Here is an 18,805-nt window from a genome sequence, read left to right as displayed (position 1 = left end):
TGATCGGATATGTGATGTTAACTAATGACTAAATGCAAAAAATAGACCTGTGTTACCTGTCTTTATACATTAACTGGTGTTTTATTAATAAAATATTGTTTTGTTTGAATAAATACATACCTGTACATTTCAAGTACTTCTTGTATTGCAAATGTACTTCTTATATTGAAAATTCTGGTGATCATAAGTTAGCTTTAGACATTCTACTGAACTAATAATTGCTCAATGAGTTGATATTTTACATGCAAACACTGAAACGTAACTGGCAAACATTTAAAACAAATAATTACTTTATTACATTCTCTATAACACAACAGTCACAGTTGTAGTTTGGGATTCGATGAATTTGGATATGCATGTCATTTTTTTTCTTTTCCACTGCAAGTGTTCAGTCACAAGAACAATGACACATGTTGAGAGACTCTTAAAAAACAGTATCTTTCATACTGAACAAGATACATAGAATAGTGCACATAATGTAAAAATGAAAGGGAAATTCTTTAACACAAAAATCCAGCAAACAAAACTAAAAAAAAAACATTACTGTGCAGTCGGCTGATCCCAAAAGCTAAAGAAGTCCCACTGATGTAATCTGTTTTCACAGATGCAGTCAAAAGTAAATGTATATATAATCCTGTAAATCCGTCAAGCCACGATCTCCAGCAAAACAGTAAAGAAATGGTGAAAAAAAAGAAAGATTTATTGTGTGTTGATGAAATGTACACAGTATACTGTACAACACGACCAGTAAGACATTCAAAAATGTTTAGGTCCCCGTCATAATTTCAGCTGATCCTAGAAAACACCGTCACATGTTACTGACAGAGTACCTTTGTATAGTCCAGCATTCCTCCTTTGTAGCTTCCATTTGTGCATTGTTGGAGGAGCAGTTCAGAATATCATTTTTGCAAGTTCAAACATAACCTATGGGGAAAACAAAGCGACAGATGTAATATTGTCTTATTGAATAAAGGTTATAAGCCTTTTTAAATGCAGCTGTGCAATGTTGCTTGCAAAGTGTAGACCCCAGGTTTTCTGTGATGAATAAAAGTTAAAGACAAAAGCCACTTTTGCAAAAAACATTACGTTTCACACGAGGTACAAAAGATCTCTTTTACCTCTATAGTAATGAGGATGACTATCATCCACTCCAACCTCAAGCTGTGCTTCTCACTCAGGTGGCTCCTCATCAGGTCTGTCAACTGTGTGCAATGTTCCAGCTTCTCGTTCACAACCTAAAAAACACAGAAAATGTTCTGAGCTTCAATCAGAAACAAAGCAAGTTCCCTTTTACCACAAGTGTCAGAGTGGGACTCTATATTACAACTATGGTGTCAAATTAATTTTTTAGGTTAGGTTTAATTACATTGACCCTGCGGTTGATGCTGAGGAACTGGCAGGTCTTATCATAGAGCTTTTCCAGGTTTTCTCGGTCCCAGTAGAAATCAGGTGTGAGGAGCAGGTCGGACCGCAGGTTTATACAGTGTCTGTCAGCAGAGGATGTAAATACAAACGTTTTAAGCAGAAATGATGAATGTTACTTTATGAAAGAGGCTCAAGTTAATATCATCCCAGAAATTGAGAATAAAACAGCAGGCCAACAATAGTTCTTCCAACTGCATATACCTTGCCGAATTAATTATAGCTTCAGTAGTTAGCTACAGTAACTACTGTGAGTGAATGTGAATGTCAACGTGTTCACCTTGGCGCTCGGACGACTCTAACTGATTTGACAAAAAACATCCATCCAAGCTGACTGTCAGTAACAACTGAAAATGTACGGCTTGCTAGAAAACCTTTAACCCAAAAATAAAAAGGCTCGAATTCCCTCTGAACAAAATGCAAATTATGACCAAACTGAATTTACCTTAACGTGAAAAGCTCTCCTATTTTCTGCATAACCTCTGCAGAGGACAATTTAACTCTTTTGCCAGACTTAAGCGTCTAAGGAAAAAAGAAAAAAAGAAAAAATTAGGGCATTAGTATTCCGGGGAGCACTGATGTTTTAAAATATCAGCGTGATCTTCCTTACACACAGACGACCATTACAGATAATCAATGATTCATAATTTCTTGCTGCTGGCTGTTAAGTGTCCACTGTACCTCTGGAATCGATTGAATAGACTCTACAAAGTTGTCTAACGACACCTCCCATATCGCCAGCTTCACTGGAAAAGAAACCAAGAGGTTAGACACAGACAACAGGCTGAGTAGAGTGCTACCACAAAGCAATACAAAACCTTTATGATCTACGGCTGAAGCGCAGGTTCTCACCTGACAAACAGAGTGCATTTGAAAATGCAAATTTCTCCAGAACCGCTTCGTCTTGAGCGATCTTGTCACTCAGAATAAAGTTGCCGTGCTCGAGCTTTGTATTTCCTCTGGGGAAGAAAAGATTTGTTTTACAACAGCTACAAGGAGTGTGGAGGTACAAATAAACAAGAAAGAGGGTGGAGCAGAACATACTCTCCAACAGTGTAGTTAATCTCTTCATTTTCCCAGTGGACTAATGCTACTTCATAAGGCTGGATCTCATGATGTTCCAATATTCTCAACACCTTTTTCATCTGGAAAGACAGTGAAAAAAAAAAAATCCACTCGCAAAGACTTACACAGAAGTAGAGAAGTAAACAAAAATGACATTTAATGAAATATTATACTTTATAAATTGTATATAGTTTTGTTTACCGTCTTCTCCTCAACATTCCAGAAAACTATTGAGCCTTCCCTGAAATTTCAGATTGGGAAAGTCAGTCCATGATTTGCTAAAAAAAGGTTACACTATAACCAGGCAGGGTATCTTTTCAATGTTTTCAGTACCATTGCCAGTACAACGCTTGAGTTTTAGTACCGTTTCCAAAATTTTTCAATACTTCACTTGGGAAATATAAACATGTTTTTCTATAACTCCTTTCTTCATCGAACAAAACATGCCAAACTTCTCAGTGCATCAGTTTTTAATCTTAATGCAAGTGGTCAAAAAATTATTTTCTAAATAGAACGCTTTCTAAAGTTAGAAAAGTTATGATTTAGATCAGGAAATATTTGATCAAAGAAAACTTAGAATCTGACTAAATAATTTAGGTCTAATTTCAATACTTGATACAGTTTTTTTTTGATACTGGATCCTAGGGACACATTTCTGTCAGTACTCAAAAAGTATTGAGGTTCGATACCCAGCCATATCAGATTAAAAGCGCTGTATATTCAGCGATCCTTTTATATAATTTCGTATTGCATAATTTAGATTCAAGACAAAGCTTAAAATAAACCACTCTGAAAACAGACTATGTTATTTCTACCTGAAGAAGAACATAAGAGCATCGTCATCTGGTTTCGTAGCCATGTCTGTGCTTATCACCAGCACATTTGACGCATCTGAAATGAAAATACGATTGTCATAAAATGCGTTCATTGTTCAAAGCAGTTCATTACACAATTTATTCCTTCCAGAGTTCTAATCTACATGTGACTACAAGACATACCTCTTGGTAAATCTATCTCATGGAAGCCGTGCCTTATCAAGTCATGGCAAAGTGTTGGCAAATGATACTGATCTGCTGTTGCAAAGGCAATACATTGCATCATATCCTACAGAGAAAACACAAGAGTTGGATTAATCACTAAAGCATTTGTCAAAACTTAAAAAGATTAGTCATTTATCCGATGACTGGCTGAATCACCTTGTCCTCATTCAGAGAAGGCTGATTGGCTCTTGAAGGTTGTTTTGTTCTCGGTCCTTTGGGAACTCTTTTTCCAGGCACAGTCACTGGTTTTAAACTCGATTTTAACATTGACTTAACAAGGTCTGATGAATAAAAACGATTCTGTCCACTTCTACCTTTACTCAGTATCCCAGGGTCAATGAACAAGGTGCTGTTAAAGCTTTTAAATCTACCTAAGGCTGCCAAAACAGGGCCTTTATGCGTCTGCTGTTGGTGAAGAGTGTTTAGGAAGCAGGTCCTTGAAAAGATCCCTGGGCCAGGCAAGTCCGAGGGAGTCCTCGGTTTGGGTTCATACTTGTGTATGGGTGGATGGATAGACTGGGAGAGACTGGCCGAGGCACAGATGCAGACTGGTTTCCTCTCTACAGGCCACTGTGCTACCAGTCTGGACCACAACGTCCGGAGAAGCATCTTCTCATACAGACAGCTGTACAGGTGATCAGGGATCAGTTGTTAGTGTACTCTCAGTGCATGCATCATGATATGGGTACCACTTTCTGATAATAATCTGCAGTTAATGGCTTTATTAATGCTTTGTAGATCAGTTATTGGCGATTGATAAGGACAACTTTGGGGTTGCCAGGTTGTGTAAAATCCTCCTCCAGCAGGACTCTTTGCTGGTCTGTCTAGCTAGCTCTTTTAATTCAATTGGGAGACCTCTCCAAGGGACTGCTTGCCTACTTATCTTCTGGGAAATTTGTCGAAGAAATCTGGATCAAAATCTATTTATCAGCTGCTTAGATAACCGTCCAAACAGGCCATTGGAGAGGTCTCCCTACTGAATTAAAAAGCTAACTAGAAAGACCTTTTTATAAATGGTGCCTTATCGGAAAGTGGTACCGTGACATGTAATGCTCTAATTTAACATTGCAAGCAATACAGAACTCGTCCTGTATCTATGATCAAACGGATATACATTTAAAAAATCTTTAATTTGAGACATTTTAAATGTAAATAGAAAAATAGGAACCAAAACAAGCAAGACTGACCTTGACTTCAATAGCTAACCATATCCTCACTAGTAGTCTGCTTAAGATTTACCCATATTTTAAAAAACAAACACACTTGTGAACGATAAACGAAATTTGAGTTGCGGTTGAAAACCTGGTGCTAACTTTAAGTGCAAGCCGACAGAAGAGGTGAACATGCTACTACAGATCAGTGCGTAGGTACATGGCCGTTAGCCGTTAGTTAGCTTACCAGGAGAGTAAAAGAAGCGATTCAGAACATGTCGATGGTAAAAGGATTTAACGTGTCAGAAACGGCGGTTGGTTAAGGGGTATTTCAAAATATAATTGTTAACTTTTCATTCGCTACATGACAACCTGCATGACAGCGCAAGGAGGCGTGTTTGGTGTTTGTTAATAAAGTTTTGTTGCCGCTCATTTCCTGTTTGACGAGACGTGACGTGAGGTGATAGTCCAGTGCCAACTATAACCCGAGCGCGGACTGGCAGGTAGGGATTTTTTTTTGTTGTCGTTTTTCTTGTGTATTGTACTGTCCTATAAAGATCTCTCTCTCTCTCTCTCTCTCTATATATATATATATATATATATATATACATATATATACTGGTTATTTTCACCTCTTTGAGCCTCAGAAAACCTGACTACGCAACAATATAACAGGGAAAAATCACTCACGTCCACAGGAAGGTCAATTTCTGTAATAAAAGGGGTCACAAGTAGACATTGGCTAATTTTAAGGGTTCACAAGGTAAAAAAGTTTGGAGCCATTACACCTAGCTACTTTTTAGTTGTCTATTTAGTATGTAATTTTCAGTGTTTCCTTAATTCTCAAGCGTGATTAGTTGTATCCTGTATGGTTTGCTTTCGATTCCATAGTGAAATAGACCAGTGGGCAACCACCTTCACGACTTGAGCATTGATCTGAATAGAAATCTGATGGTAACATACCATATAGTCTACATGGAATTATAATAAACAGTAAAATGTGAAGGAGAGAAGAATTTCAGATAAATCCATGGTGGAAGTTAAACTTGAGGCCATGACGACTTGCAGAAAGAGCTACCTGCAAGTCTAAAATTAGGGCTAAATTTCCAAAAGTATTCCAGATGACCTTCACATGCATGTTCATCAACTTCTTGCTTTTGTTCCTTAATTTTATTACAAACATTTGCTTGATGTGTGAAACACTTTGTGTGCTACCATTTACATTGGATTTTAATCCAAAGATCTTTAAAAAAAAAAAAAAAATTGATTAAATCTTTAGATGTCAGAATTTCTCAGTTACAGCACCTCCTCTGGTGAAGCCTGGTATAGCCTGTGTTTGGTGTTGCCAGGAAACTTCTTAAAACAGTGACATATCAACTGCATATTCAGTTCCTCTGCAACACATCTAATAATAGAAGTTATGGAAAACTCTGATGAGGTATGCTTTGCAAAAGAATTTAATTTCACCTCTCTGTATGGTAGACATTAGTTAGAACTAAATGGCACCTTATGTTGGCAACTTCTTAATTAGGCTTTACTTTTTAGCATTCAAAGAATGTAAAATTTGCCTTGCTGTAGAATCTATAATAACTCTTTCATGCCTTTCTTTGTCATTTTAATTACTGGGCGGACCAGTCTAATGAGAAGGAGAGGCTGAAGATGAGAATTGCTGTTTTGGAGGAGAGTGTTAGGTCCTCTGAGGTGGAGTGTAAAGCCAGCGGAGAGACGTTGCTGAGGCTGGCGGCAGAGCTGGACCGAGAGAGGAGGAAGGCTGCCAGCAGTGCAGCAGCACTCGATTCACTCAAAGTGGTACTTAGACAACTTTAATTGCCCTCACTTAAGTTTCCAGTACAGTTAGTTTACAGTACACACGAGAAAATTCTGACTCGACACCAAAAGCCTCAGCCCTGGTGTTGAAACTGAGCTCTGCACTGAAACCATTTAAAAACCACATATGAAATTTCCTCAAGGACATGGCCTTATACTAAATATTTGACAGTGTTGTGTGGTGTGACTCTTCATGGTGCATTCATTTCTTTCAGGAGTTCGATGGTCTGGTGGAGGGAAGGAGGAGTGTTGAGATGGATAAAGAAGCCCTAATGGAGAGGCTTGAGGCCAGCAAGAGAGTGACTGAGGCAGCTAGGCGAGAGTCAAACTGTTTGGAGAAACAGGTGGAGGAGCTTGAAAGAAAGCTACAGTCAAGCCAAGGACAGACTCAGGAATCTGAAGAGAAACTACAGATGTTCCTGAAAAAGGTGGCAGGCCTGCTGCAGGTCAAGTCTGAAAGTGTCATCCTGCCCGCAGAGAAAGATATTTTACAGAAACTGGATAAGGTGAGGAATCAGTGGGGATTTCTAACACAACATGACCTACTGGCATGGAGAAGAGTACTTGAGTCTGGTTTTATTTCTTTTTGTAATTCACTTTGTAACATTGTTAAGTGCTAAACAAATAAAGTTTATTTTTAACATTATCATAAATGTATGTAATTACTTTCCACTACTGGTCTCCACATGCACATCTTTGCATTAAAGCTTTCGTCTCCTCTCGAAGAGGCAACCTCACTCCAAAATAAATCCTAACATCCTTGCTACATTTTTTGGAGGCAGTCTTTGTGACAATGACTGTTCTGCAGACCGTGTCAGAGATGGAGGCCAGGCTGTGTCATGTCTCCGAGGAGCTGAGAGAGCAGACGGAGCTCCAGCACAGCGCACTAAAGAGGGCTCAGCTTGCAGAGCGGCAAGTCCACGAGCTGATGGAGAGACTGCAAGGTCTGGAGACTGAGCTGTTGTCAGCAGACATGCATCGTGATGGTCTGCGACACGTCAAACGGCATGTGAGTAAAGTCATAGTAGCAGTGAAAAAGAAGTTACAGTTACAGGCACAGTAAATGAGTAGTACAAGCATTTACATGAGGTAATTATTCATTAAACTTATTTAGTCCAGTTGCATATATCCATGATACTCACCGTTTGTTGTTACAGTATGAGGAATTCCTGGAACAGCTGTCAGAAACAATGATGGTTGACAGTATTGCTCTGGATCTAGGCTTCGACATGAGGCTAAAACTCATCCTGTCGCGTGCAGAACAACTTGTCAAACAAGAAGGAACTGCTGTGGTGGAGAGCAAAAGTCTGACTTACAGTTTACAGCGAAAGGTAGCCAACACACGAGCTGTAACTAGTGGCTGTACTATTGGCATTTAGAACATTATAACTGCAAGTTTTATTATCTTTAGACATCTTATGACATTGCAAATGGCTTTAAACTATAGATCATGAGCTTCTGAAAGTGTGCAAACTGGTATTTGATCATGAAGATATCTTGTATTTCTGCAGTGATGAAAAGTTCCACTTCTATAAAAGCATAAACGCAAAACAGCTATTGGATTGCATGACCAGTGATGCACCTGTAATCTAAAACTTCCTTTTCCCAACAGTTAAAATCACAGAAAGACCAACTAGACAGCAAAGGACTCCACATCCAGATCCTGAGGAAGAAGGTATCAGAGCTGGAGGAGGAGAAGAGATGCCGGTCGGCGCTGGCTGTGGAACGAGATGATGCTCATCTGGAGGCCAGGAGGCTGCAGAAAAAACTAGAGCGTCTCCAGGGCGAGCTGAAGGCCACAAGGCTGGCCCAGCTGTCTCACAGTAATGAGCTCAAGGTAGAGGGGAAAAGGGTTCGGACCCAAAGTCAATCCCGAGGCATTTTCACTTCATAATATCACCTCATAGTATTTGGTGTATTTGTACTCATCTTTAGGTATAAAGGGGTAGAAAGTGGGGGATAATAATTTGCAATCGTGCCCCAATCATGTAGAGCAAGTTGGATCTGAATTTAACCATATATATTTTTAAGTATCAGAGTATTTGAGAACAACAAGCCAAATTCGTCTCCTTCGTAAGGTCATTGAATAACAGTTGTTTCACTAAACACCTCTGTCTGACATGCCAAGTTGAAAGTCACGGCACAGAGTCAGACCATGCAGGAGCAGAAGAGGAGGCTGGATCAGCTGGTGGAGGGGAAGGCCAAGGTGGAGAAGAAGCTGAGCTCAGCGAACTCCGACCTACAGAGCCAAGAGAAGAAGACCAGAGAGGACCAGCAACAACTCAACACCCTCAGACAGAGCCTGGCCCAGCTGTCTGAGAGGGAGAGAGAAGTAAGGGGAGTTATGAATATGAAAAATGACTCAGTGTTTAAATATTCTATGTACTTTTGTACATGTTGGTATTTTCTTATGGTCTGAAAACAGGTGGTAGCTTTAATAACAATAAAATAAAACCATGGCATCTTTTTCCTCTTCATCAACAGATGTGTATTGTATAATTGATTTTTTTTAAAAATGCCCTTTACGTCATCGGTGGATAAACATCTTTATTCTTCATTACAAGTATTGCTTTAAAAATGATATTTTCCTCCTCGACCTACTCACCATTCTAAAGCTGAACAAAAATATTTAAGTAATTGTATATAACTAAAATATTTAAGTAATGTAAATCCAAAGCTTCAGTAAGAATGAAGAACATTCAAGTATTTCAGTTCTTTCAGCTGATTCCAATTACTACCCCTCTGCCAACATCACCTTTTCCCTCCCATCTCCCCTTCACTTCCTTATTCTGTGGTGTCACTGTGAAAAAACATTACTGATACAAACAAACTTAAAAGAGCGCCCTAAAACCTCACTCATGTTTAGCCTTTAGTTTTTAACTGTAAATCAGGTTAGAAGTGCCAGTGGGTTGAAACTGTGGGGATAGTCTTATTAATAATTAGATAGTAATCGGATTACAGATTAGGCCTTTAACTTCAAACTCAAATATATTCTTTTTTTCTATCCATTCTTGAGTTGCTGGATTTCCGGATGGTTGTTTCCCAGATGCTCGGTTTGGATGCCACTGCTCTGGTTCACCCAAATTATGAAATCATCAAATTATTGGAGACCCTTCTTCACACTCATCACCACCATCATCATCTTCATCACCATGTGAATATGCCCTGGCGCTGTCCTACCCACCAGAGGCCACATCTCCCCCAAATTCAGGATCTTCCCGACAGTTCCTCCTTGAGTGTTGCTGCCTCCGGGTCTGCTTGTCCAGAGGATGCAGTTCCCCCTTAAGAAACCTAGATTTATACCTTACACTCATGCCAAACTCCACTTAAAATGTAGAGGTATTATTTTTTTAAAATAGACATCATACAGTATGAAATGATCTCTCAAAACCCACGTTTTCCTATTTGTGTTTTCAGGAAAAGCTCTGTATAAATATGTTTCACCAATGATTCACTGAACAAATATTAGAAATGTAAAATCATAAAATAATCAAATAAAAAGACGAATATCAAAATGAGGATTTGGCATTCATTGTTTTTGATGGTCGCATATACATACATTTGTCATATTAATTTTTTTTACCATTATATACACATTAAATAATCCTGGACTGTTATACATTTGATACTGAACTGACGGTCATACAAAATATACAATAGTTCTATATGTCATAATTCTCAATCTTAAAGTTGAATTTCATAGATTTAAAAAATAAAACAGTTAAATGTATAAAGACCATGGATGACTGATGTTAACGGTCAGACTCTTGACTTGTGTCAGACTTGACATTAAAACACACTTCTTGGCTTAATTTAATCTTACATGAATCAGTGTAATTCAAGTTAAAAATGGACTGTTTTATCACAGACACGATGAGGGATGTAGGTAAATAGATCGGAACTGCATGCCAAAATACAAGTAAAAAAATAATTGCGATGTAAGATATATTAAACATCATTATTTCTGTTTTTTTTTGTTTTGTTTTGGTTTTTTTTACAAACTTTTGAGATACAAGCAAATTCACAGGCTATATTTCAGCATTTAACTTTGGTGCCATCCACTGACAGTTTTCTCCAGAGAAATACGTCTTGTATACGCCACTGGGTGAACAGTTCATTCATCCAGCAATGTCCACTGTAGGAAAAAATCTGTTTCTTCACCAAAGATGCTCCTTACTCAACACAGCATTACACAGAGTATCATAGTGAGATGCTTGATCCTATGTGCTAGACACAAAGATATTAACTGTAGATGATGGCTGTTTTTCTGCAGCACAAATGGATGACCAAGATTATTTTTTTGCTCCCAACATGATGGTCCGTTTAAACGATGTCCAGGTGATTCCAATTCAGGTCATACTGATGCATGGTTACTGAAATGAAGAGCCTTAACAGCCAGCTTTACACTGGAGGCGGTCCGTTTGTGTAGCTTAGCATCGGGTAGAAGGAATGAGCAAAATTGTTGGACTGAGCGCAGTAGTCCTCTTCAGACATTGGCAGCAGGAAAGCGAGGACCACTAACAGGAGCAGGAAGAGCTGGAAAGGCAACGCGGCCCAGAGAATGCGCCGCAGAAACGATGACCTACGAAACGCTGATGTCTCAGAGTCAGAAGGGAAGGAAGCGGATCCAGCGTCGCTGTGAGGCCTGCTCACACACACACGCATTCACAACGCAGCACAGACTCAGTTTTAGTTATTCACATCGATAAATAAGAACACACAAAATCTTGCTATCTGCTTGCTACCACCTGAATCAGACTGTTTTTCTTAATCTTTTGTGGTCACAAAAAAACTCAGGAAAATTAACTAACGTATTAAATTAGTCTGATTGAATAAACCTCACTTGAGCTACATCCAACATAATCTAATATCCCTTTCGCTGCACTCTTCATTGTTTAGATGTTTTCTACCAGTTTTCAATCCAAATAAGATCTCAGTTCAGTGACAAGGGAACTGCATGGCAGTGCTTTCAGGTAAGCACCATGCTGTGTTGAAAGACATTGCCAACATGGTTCAAAGCAATGTTGGAACAATGTTTGACATTGTGATCTACATGCCGACTGAGACAGGGTGGATAAACACAACTACAAAGACAGTCACAAAACAGTTTGAGGCATACATATAACTCTGCACTAAACCAATACGTTTAATATGTGAGCTCACATTCCTTTGCAAAAGGTGTTAGGATAAAAGACAAAAGGCATGCTGCAAGTATCAGCTTATATTCAGACATTTTTTTTTTTTAAAGGACTCTTTGAAAGTTTGTGTCCCGTTGAAAAAATGCAAAGCATGCCGAGGCAAGAAGAGCATAGCCATTAGAAACAGCTTCTTTGACAAGGTAGTTTAGCTAAGCTTTTTTAAAGGAATAGTTTGGGAAATTTGCTAATCTGATTTCTTGGTGAGAGTTAGATGAGAAGATCGATACCACTCTGATCATCTGTGCGTTGAATATGCAGCTAGAGCCAGGTGATGGTTAGCCTAGCTTAGCATAAAAACCCCAGGCTAGCTGGTTCTCCCTGCTTCCAGATCTTAACAAGAAAACTCTCAGCAAGAAAACAACAGAGCATATTTCCGAAAATTCTATAATTTTTATTTAATTGTATCATTTATTTTCACCATCACCCTCAAATAGCCTCAAAGGTTAGAAGACATAACGTCAGTTAAAGGGAATTATTGTAAAGAAGTTTACTTTCATACCTACTGTCAAAAAGAATTCATTTATTTATTTTAATTAAGAGAAAAAAAGTCCTGCAGGACTCGCTAAACATATTTAATTAAAGTGATCTGTGACTCCAGGAATGCATGGACATTAGTGATGTACAATTTACCCTCAGTATGACCTTTGCGGTTACTAAAAGTGCCCTTTCCCCACTTGACAAAATGGAGACCTGAGAGGCAAGACTCACAGATGACAGACTGAGGGGGGGAGATGGCGGATAGTCAGTGAGATAGCAGAAGCAATAGCAGAAGAAGAAGAAAAAGAAGAAGAAGAAGAAGAAGAAGAAATGTTACACACGAGAGAGAGAGAGAGAGAGAAACTGCAGCCTTTGCATTGTTCATTGCAGACATTTACTGGCTCGGCAATTAGAGAGAAAAAGGAGTGTGTGTGCGCTCAGTGATAGCAAGGGAGAGTTAGATGTAGAAAAATATTTGTGTTATACGTAAGAAATGCCCTGTAGTTAGCGATATTAAGCAGCCAAGGACATTGGTGGAAAAGAGGCCTTGCACCATTCCTTGTGAAACTTACAAAGGACGCGTGGGCTGCCACTCACCTCATCACCTAGCCTACACAGAGTGTCTAGACTTACAGAAGATGATGGAATTCACTATCATGAGCTGCTAATCTGGCACATGCATTAAAAAACAGAAATTGGGATTTATAACTCTTCAAAACTAAACTGTTGTTTAAGACTTGGGGAGGATTAGAAATCATGAATCAGCCTCCAAGTGCATCATGGGCTGATGAGTTCCATTATCTTCTGGGTGTGCTAGAAACCAACAGAAAGGTACCTGTGGTGTGGACTGCTCACAGAGGGTCCAGGCTGTGACAGACTACATTTGCCCCGTTGCTGTTTGCAATGAACAGGGGGGGGGGGGTAAAAGAAAGAAAGTATGTTTCAGTCCAGGCAAATTAAGACAAAGCTACCGATGAAAAGAAATCCCAAAAAGAAAGAAGGGCATCAACAAAATCATATGTGAAGGTGACAGATTTTGTAATCCGTGGTAATAAGGAATCTGGCTTTTCAAAGTGCACAACTACTTTGAATTGCTTCGGCTTGTGAGTGCAACAAAGTGACTGCAAATAGGAAGCTACAAATTATGCAATGTGATGCATGAATCTCTTTGATAAAAGTGACATTCGGTAACATACACATAGTATAAGCAGTGACATGCTTATTTGGACTGATCTTTAGATAACGACTCATTACTGATGCTTTTTCATTCTTGTAGATTACAATATAAACAAATGTGATATCATGCTTACTAAATCATAAAATCCCATTTTCTATGCTTGTCTTGTAATTTTAGCAGTTTCCTTATAGCCAGTATTCCTGAGAATAACACTACATGGATAAAAACAAAACTAGAGTGAGAGGAAATTTGAGGAAAGTTTATTACAAGGAGAGATTGGTAGGATAGAATTTTTCAGCTTGGAAATACTGGAAGAGAAAAAGTGACTGGTAGGTTAGAACTGAGAAAGTTTACGAAGAAGAAGAAGGAAGAAATAAACAAGTTAGGAAGAAAAGGATTCCCCACTTCTGTGGCAGGATTTGCTCTGGGAATAGACAACATGCAACGGTGAGAGTAAAAGGCTTGGAAAAGGTCAGAATTCAGAGGGTGAGAGTGTAAAGCAGGTTGGAGAGGTGTAGAAGAGTGTGAGGAGAGGTCTTGGGATGACAGGGGTGAATCCGGCCTTCAATGGGGCATTCAGGGCACAAGTTACTACATGCGCTGTCTCAGAGGGGTTACCAAACACCTGGCTTCTCATAGAGCAGCATGTGCATGTAGGTGTAGACGTTACCGATCGTCGCCGACTTGGCGTGCTCCTTCCGGACACAGGACTGAGGGAACCGGATGTGTCCAGATCATCAGCAGACGACCAAGAAGACAGATCCTGCCAAAAAAACATTTATAAAAAGATAGAGAAAAGCAAGAGTGAGTAAGTGAGACATACCTTAGATATCAGTGGTAGGCAAATAAAAGCCTTTGGGCCAAATCTGGCTTTCCAACAAAAATATCCGGTCCCCTGACGAGAGAAGTTTCGAGTTTAATTGTTTAGATCCAAACTTTTGAATGTGAATACAAAACTCATGTAAATCCCAATAACTATGACGCTGTGACATCCAATACTGCCCCCACATGAAGAGAGACATGAAACTCAATTTCACTGTTTAAACAATGCTTGGTGCTAAAACAAAGTGTATTAAACTAAGCAGATGAACAACACAGATACACAATATAATCCACTTCATTCAAAAAATATAATCCATTTAATATAAATGATATAATTCACTTAATTTAGAAAATATAATCCACTTAATATAAATGATATAATCCACTTAATTTAAATCAATACAAGTATCCCTTGAACTCAGACACATTTTGATTCCACGGCTTCAGATTTGTGACTACAACAATATTTCCATTCAACCATTAGAGAAGTAGGTCACTGCTTATCATGTGTGGACAACCCACATTTCTACTCTTGTAGAGCAACACACTATTCATCCTGCCAAATGATAAGTAAAAATGAGCTGCTGTAACTCTGTTAGCTCTTTTTTTACTATTGACAAAAATGACCCCTGTCCTCATATACAATCCTAAAACAGACCGCTGTCAGCTCTATTCTCACGTAAATTGAAAGAAATAAACAAAACATGCTGAAAACATGTAATCTTGTGTTTCCACTATACCTAAATGGTAAAATGTTACTGATACTGTATTTATCCAGTTTTAAAAAAAGCCAAAGAGAAGATGAAAGAAAATTAGGTTTTACAAAAAGAGAAAAGAAAATTAATAGCGTGAAAAACCCAGTGGGACTTAAACATTTTTCAGTGGTATGTATCGTATGTAAACTTAAAATATACAGTAAATATAATGCAGATCCTGTAAAATCTCACTTGGTGATTTTTAGTGAACACTAGTATTTAGTTTTCATGTACAGTACTATGTTGATCAACTAAAACTACAACCATAACCTACCAGTCTCAGGGTCGTGCAAGTAACACTGGAAAGGTAAATAGTAATTGAAGATCTACCTGTTGGCTGCTTGTGATGTCCAGAATCTTGGCCAGCTCTCGCAGGTCTCTGGTTACTTCCTTTAGCAGCAGTTTGAGGCGGTTCCCAATGACATGAACCTTCTCCTTAGCCTCCAGGCAGTCGCCGCCCTGAGAGTTGACCAGCAACTGGAGGGACATGTCTTGTAATGAGGCGACCTTCAGCTGGGAGTCCAGCAGCTCCTGGCGGATTTGCTGCGGGGATTGTGAATTTTAAAGCATTTAAAAAACAATAGAAGCAACAGAAATATTCACATAGTTCTCTTGTATTTACAATAGGTGTCAGGTTGATCCATATTGTTTAATCAGGATGTAATTTAATTGCCTGGGGCTCATAGTGTTAATGAACAAATCTTTGACTTTGGGGCTATTCAACTTTAAAGAAGATCCCCCTTTAATTAAGAAATCAGCCAAAATATACTGTTTTGATTCATGATTCAATCAATAATTTTAAAAAGGAGCCTCTATTATATATTTTTCCATTTTACGAATGCAATCATTTGTAATGTACTCATAATTTAAGGACAGAACCTATATTTAAGGATTATTTTTAGGATATTTACATTTACTATTCAACTGAAGGTAACAGGAAATACAAGATGCTGCGAGTATGGGATGAGGAGTCACAAAGGTTTGTAGGTTGGGGTTAAAATCTCACTACAGTCCCTCATTTGTATTACTCCTGATGCAATGGACTGCTGCATGATTGAAACCATTCAAACATGTATTGATTACAAAGGACAGTGTCAGTGGTTAAATGAATTTAAACTAAATGTTGCTCCACTGTAAACTCCTGAACTAAACATACTAATATAATCAATAAGGTAAGAGTTCTGTACCGTTAGTGTTTTATGATGCTCGTGGAGAGTGTCACTTTCCTGGATGGGGTCAATGGGAACCACCTCATTCCTCCTGCGGTCGATGTTTTCCAACCAGAGCAGCAGACCGTGGCTCAACTCATGGAAGTCCTATTGATCAGATGTAGATCAAGAATGTAGAAATTCAACTACTGTATATGTATGAGGAATTTCATCGTCAAATATCGATCGATTTGTCCAAACGAGACAACTGAACTTGCCCACCAAGGCTCCTGTCTTAATATAATGACCGGCACTCACTTGACATTGCATGAGGGCTTCCTGTAATGAAGACCTCCACTCCTCTAATGAGCTGCCCAGTTTGTCCCAGTGGTTGTTCATGTCTTTCAGTCTGGCCTGTAGCTCTTGGGACTCCTCTGTGTCCGACTGCACAAACTCAGCGCTGCACAGGTTGATGGAAAGCACAATAGCCTTGCGCTTGTCATACGCCTTCTGCAGCTCCTGTAGACAAACATTTACATTTTACAGCTTAAGGAATGCAATCCTCCAGAGTCACGTACAAAGGAAGTAAAAAAGAGAAAAATAATCTTATTTTATGAACAATATGAGGGACCAATAAAAGAACTTGGTTTCAAATGTGTAGGCCAGTGAAGCTGACTGAAGGGATCAAGTTTGTTGGACCTTTAATTAAATTGCAGTCAGTGGAGGAGCAAAATAAAGAAAAAATAATGAAAAATAATAAACGCAGAATTAGGAGATGGTAGAATATATGCTAACTCATTCTGATTCCGGGTGAACAGAGCATGGTGGATGTAGTCAGTGGTGAACTTGTGAAGCTGGTTCCTGAGAACTACACTCATGTCACTTCAAGAGACCACAACATTTCTTATTGTTTACATTGCATTATTTCTTCAATCCTTCAATATTTATATATAATTTTTGAAAATCATATAAAGAAAAGAAATCTATCTATCTGTCACATACAAAATTATAAATATTTAAAGGAGAGAAGAAAGAAATATTACCAAAAACAATAATACCTTGAGCTTTTTGATGCGCAGCTCAATCATCTGGATGTCCGTGCTGAGGTCCAGCCTCCGTTGCTGCTCCAGCTCATCCTCCGTCTCTCCCAGCCAAGTCCAAACATTGTTCAGGTCAGAGTTCAGCTGCTGCCACTGCTGCTGGCTCTGCTTTGTGCGTATCTCTTTGCTGAGGTCCTGAGCCTGCAGGAGCTCCCAGCGTTCAATCACTCCTGGGGTGCAGAATGTAAGAGCGTTGGTGTAAAAGACAACTAAGATACACTACGAACGATTTCTATCCCACGGGATATAAGCCTGGCAACATGTACACTTTTCAACCTTTTCCTTTCAGTTACATTCATTTAAATGTAGGATATATGCTTGCAGGATTGGTTGTGGTGCAGTATTACCTGATGTCTGGGACTCCGAGCTACTGGGATCTGCCAGTCCAGACACTGTGTCTTCCTCCTCCTTCAGCTCAAAGCCCATCCTCTTCACTGTGTCAATACTACCACGGCACTCACCCAGAAGCCGCATCTACAGAATGGTGTAGATAACTTACAGGTATTATTTTGCATTATATAAGTAGATTGTATTAAATATTTACAATTATAATTAGTAAGCACAGCATTGAAGGTTAAATTAATATTGGTGTCTGGTGGTAAGCTAATATTACTAGACATTATTTAAAAACAAAGTAACTAGTTTTTTAGGCCATTATACCAATGTGTTGGATGTTAAACTTCATATAAATAGACAAAGAAGAATTATTTATGGATTGGTTATTGTGCCTGTAGTCTTCATATAACTGGAAGAGCGACACATACGTATCCCATGTACGAGGCATCCACTTCTGTGCTTGTGGGAGTGCGGCTGCGGCCGCTGTCCGTTTGTTGCAGTTGGAAACGGCTGATGTCCAGAGGGTGAATATGTGAGTCTGTAGAGGCAACCTCCCCTGTTGACATAGCATCAACTGGTCACCTTTGCAGAACATGATTAAATATTCGATCATAATGGTTACACGAAATATGCTAAACAACCCAAGAAGAGGTGTGACCCCGTTCAGACAGAGAAACACAAGACGCGGAGAGGAAAAAATGAGTTGAAAGTAGTAAGCAGGAATGCAGATTGGTTATCCCGACCACTTGTCACTCACGGTGCCCGTCGTGTTTGATAAGTGGTTGATTCCGTATTTTCCAAAAAGTTGAACTTTTTTCCACTTCCTGCTCTGCGACCGAAAAAAAAAAAAAAAAAAAAAAATCCTCATGGCAGTGCTCTCCTGTCCTGCTTGCATCAGGAGTCGCACCCTTAATTTGAAATACATCATTCAAAAGCATTTTTCTTAGGCTTTGTGCCTCTGTGTGAACGGAGCCTGTGATAAATTGACTTTATACAACTGTGCAATGCCTTTAGCATGATGTTCAGACTTGTTCACTGTGACAATAAAATAACATGCTTGTCTGAAACACAAAATGCACATCAAAAAATATCCAAAGAGGTTAGATACAAAGCACACTGCAAGTCAAATAAAAGTAAGAAAGCCAGTTAGAAAAGAAGGGTTAGGCTGAATTCCATTTCAGTTCTGCTGAGCAGAACCACTGAATTGAAGAAATAAAAATGGAATTGACCCTATCCCCCAGTGTTAGAAAGTGTTGCCATTGGTTACAGAGTGTGCCCAAAGTGTGT

General features: G+C 39.0%; 3 protein-coding genes across 11 annotated transcripts in view; 1 reads left to right on the top strand and 2 right to left on the bottom strand.

The window, feature by feature from the left end:
• Positions 1–272: 272 nt before the first annotated feature.
• On the bottom strand, positions 273–5,105 carry rmnd1 (required for meiotic nuclear division 1 homolog). 2 transcript variants are annotated; one of them, XM_040136332.1, is made up of 12 exons: positions 4,926–5,105; positions 3,684–4,152; positions 3,486–3,591; positions 3,303–3,378; positions 2,689–2,728; positions 2,467–2,567; positions 2,275–2,381; positions 2,104–2,168; positions 1,868–1,944; positions 1,367–1,487; positions 1,119–1,235; positions 273–924 (listed from the first exon to the last, which is right to left on the bottom strand). In XM_040136332.1, exons 2-12 carry the CDS (start codon positions 4,134–4,136, stop codon positions 892–894), a joined length of 1,296 nt encoding a protein of 431 aa, XP_039992266.1. In that variant the 5' UTR covers positions 4,137–4,152; positions 4,926–5,105; the 3' UTR covers positions 273–891. The 2 variants fall into 2 exon arrangements, with proteins under 2 accessions (XP_039992266.1, XP_039992267.1); XM_040136333.1 differs by lacking the exon at positions 4,926–5,105 and adding an exon at positions 4,715–4,915.
• Positions 5,106–6,098: 993 nt separating this feature from the next.
• ccdc170 (coiled-coil domain containing 170) lies at positions 6,099–9,888 on the top strand. Its single transcript, XM_040137925.1, has 8 exons — positions 6,099–6,125; positions 6,314–6,487; positions 6,721–7,011; positions 7,314–7,514; positions 7,663–7,836; positions 8,118–8,342; positions 8,634–8,837; positions 9,522–9,888. The coding sequence occupies exons 1-8, from the start codon at positions 6,099–6,101 to the stop codon at positions 9,789–9,791; spliced, it is 1,566 nt and encodes a 521-aa protein (XP_039993859.1). The 3' UTR covers positions 9,792–9,888.
• A 147-nt stretch (positions 9,889–10,035) lies between these two features.
• Positions 10,036–18,805, bottom strand: part of syne1b (spectrin repeat containing, nuclear envelope 1b) — an 86,948-nt gene continuing 78,178 nt past the window's right edge. For 6 of the 8 annotated variants that reach the window (XM_040136952.1, XM_040136945.1, XM_040136944.1 and 3 more), the window contains 9 exons: positions 17,947–18,074; positions 17,530–17,656; positions 17,141–17,352; positions 16,401–16,601; positions 16,122–16,250; positions 15,265–15,477; positions 14,028–14,120; positions 13,016–13,074; positions 10,036–11,150 (listed from right to left, as the gene is read on the bottom strand). In XM_040136952.1, coding sequence (XP_039992886.1) covers positions 10,907–11,150; positions 13,016–13,074; positions 14,028–14,120; positions 15,265–15,477; positions 16,122–16,250; positions 16,401–16,601; positions 17,141–17,352; positions 17,530–17,656; positions 17,947–18,074 — 1,406 coding nt within the window. In that variant the 3' untranslated portion in view covers positions 10,036–10,906. Of the gene's footprint in view, positions 11,151–13,015; positions 14,121–15,264; positions 15,478–16,121; positions 16,251–16,400; positions 16,602–17,140; positions 17,353–17,529; positions 17,657–17,946; positions 18,075–18,805 lie in introns of those variants that run through there. The other 2 variants (XM_040136951.1, XM_040136947.1) reach the window with 2 other exon arrangements.

This window comes from Xiphias gladius, chromosome 10 (genome assembly GCF_016859285.1).
Source record: "Xiphias gladius isolate SHS-SW01 ecotype Sanya breed wild chromosome 10, ASM1685928v1, whole genome shotgun sequence".
NCBI classification, from domain to species: domain Eukaryota; kingdom Metazoa; phylum Chordata; class Actinopteri; order Istiophoriformes; family Xiphiidae; genus Xiphias; species Xiphias gladius.
The sequence above is the reverse complement of the archived record's forward strand: the minus strand, read 5'-3'. Positions and strand labels throughout refer to the sequence as shown.

Bases quoted from the DNA above. Each gene is read 5' to 3' on its own strand.
- rmnd1 (XM_040136332.1), bottom strand. From the start codon at position 4,136: ATGCTTCTCCGGACGTTGTGGTCCAGACTGGTAGCACAGTGGCCTGTA. The intron at 2,382-2,466 runs GTATGTTCTGCT...TTTCTTCCCCAG, and splicing joins ATTAACTACACTGTTGGAGA to AGGAAATACAAAGCTCGAGC. The intron at 1,488-1,867 runs GTAAATTCAGTT...CTCTGCTGACAG, and splicing joins GGAGAGCTTTTCACGTTAAG to ACACTGTATAAACCTGCGGT.
- ccdc170 (XM_040137925.1), top strand. From the start codon at position 6,099: ATGGAAAACTCTGATGAGGTATGCTTT. The intron at 7,837-8,117 runs GTAGCCAACACA...TTTTCCCAACAG, and splicing joins CTTACAGTTTACAGCGAAAG to TTAAAATCACAGAAAGACCA. The intron at 8,838-9,521 runs GTAAGGGGAGTT...TCCATTCTTGAG, and splicing joins TGTCTGAGAGGGAGAGAGAA to TTGCTGGATTTCCGGATGGT.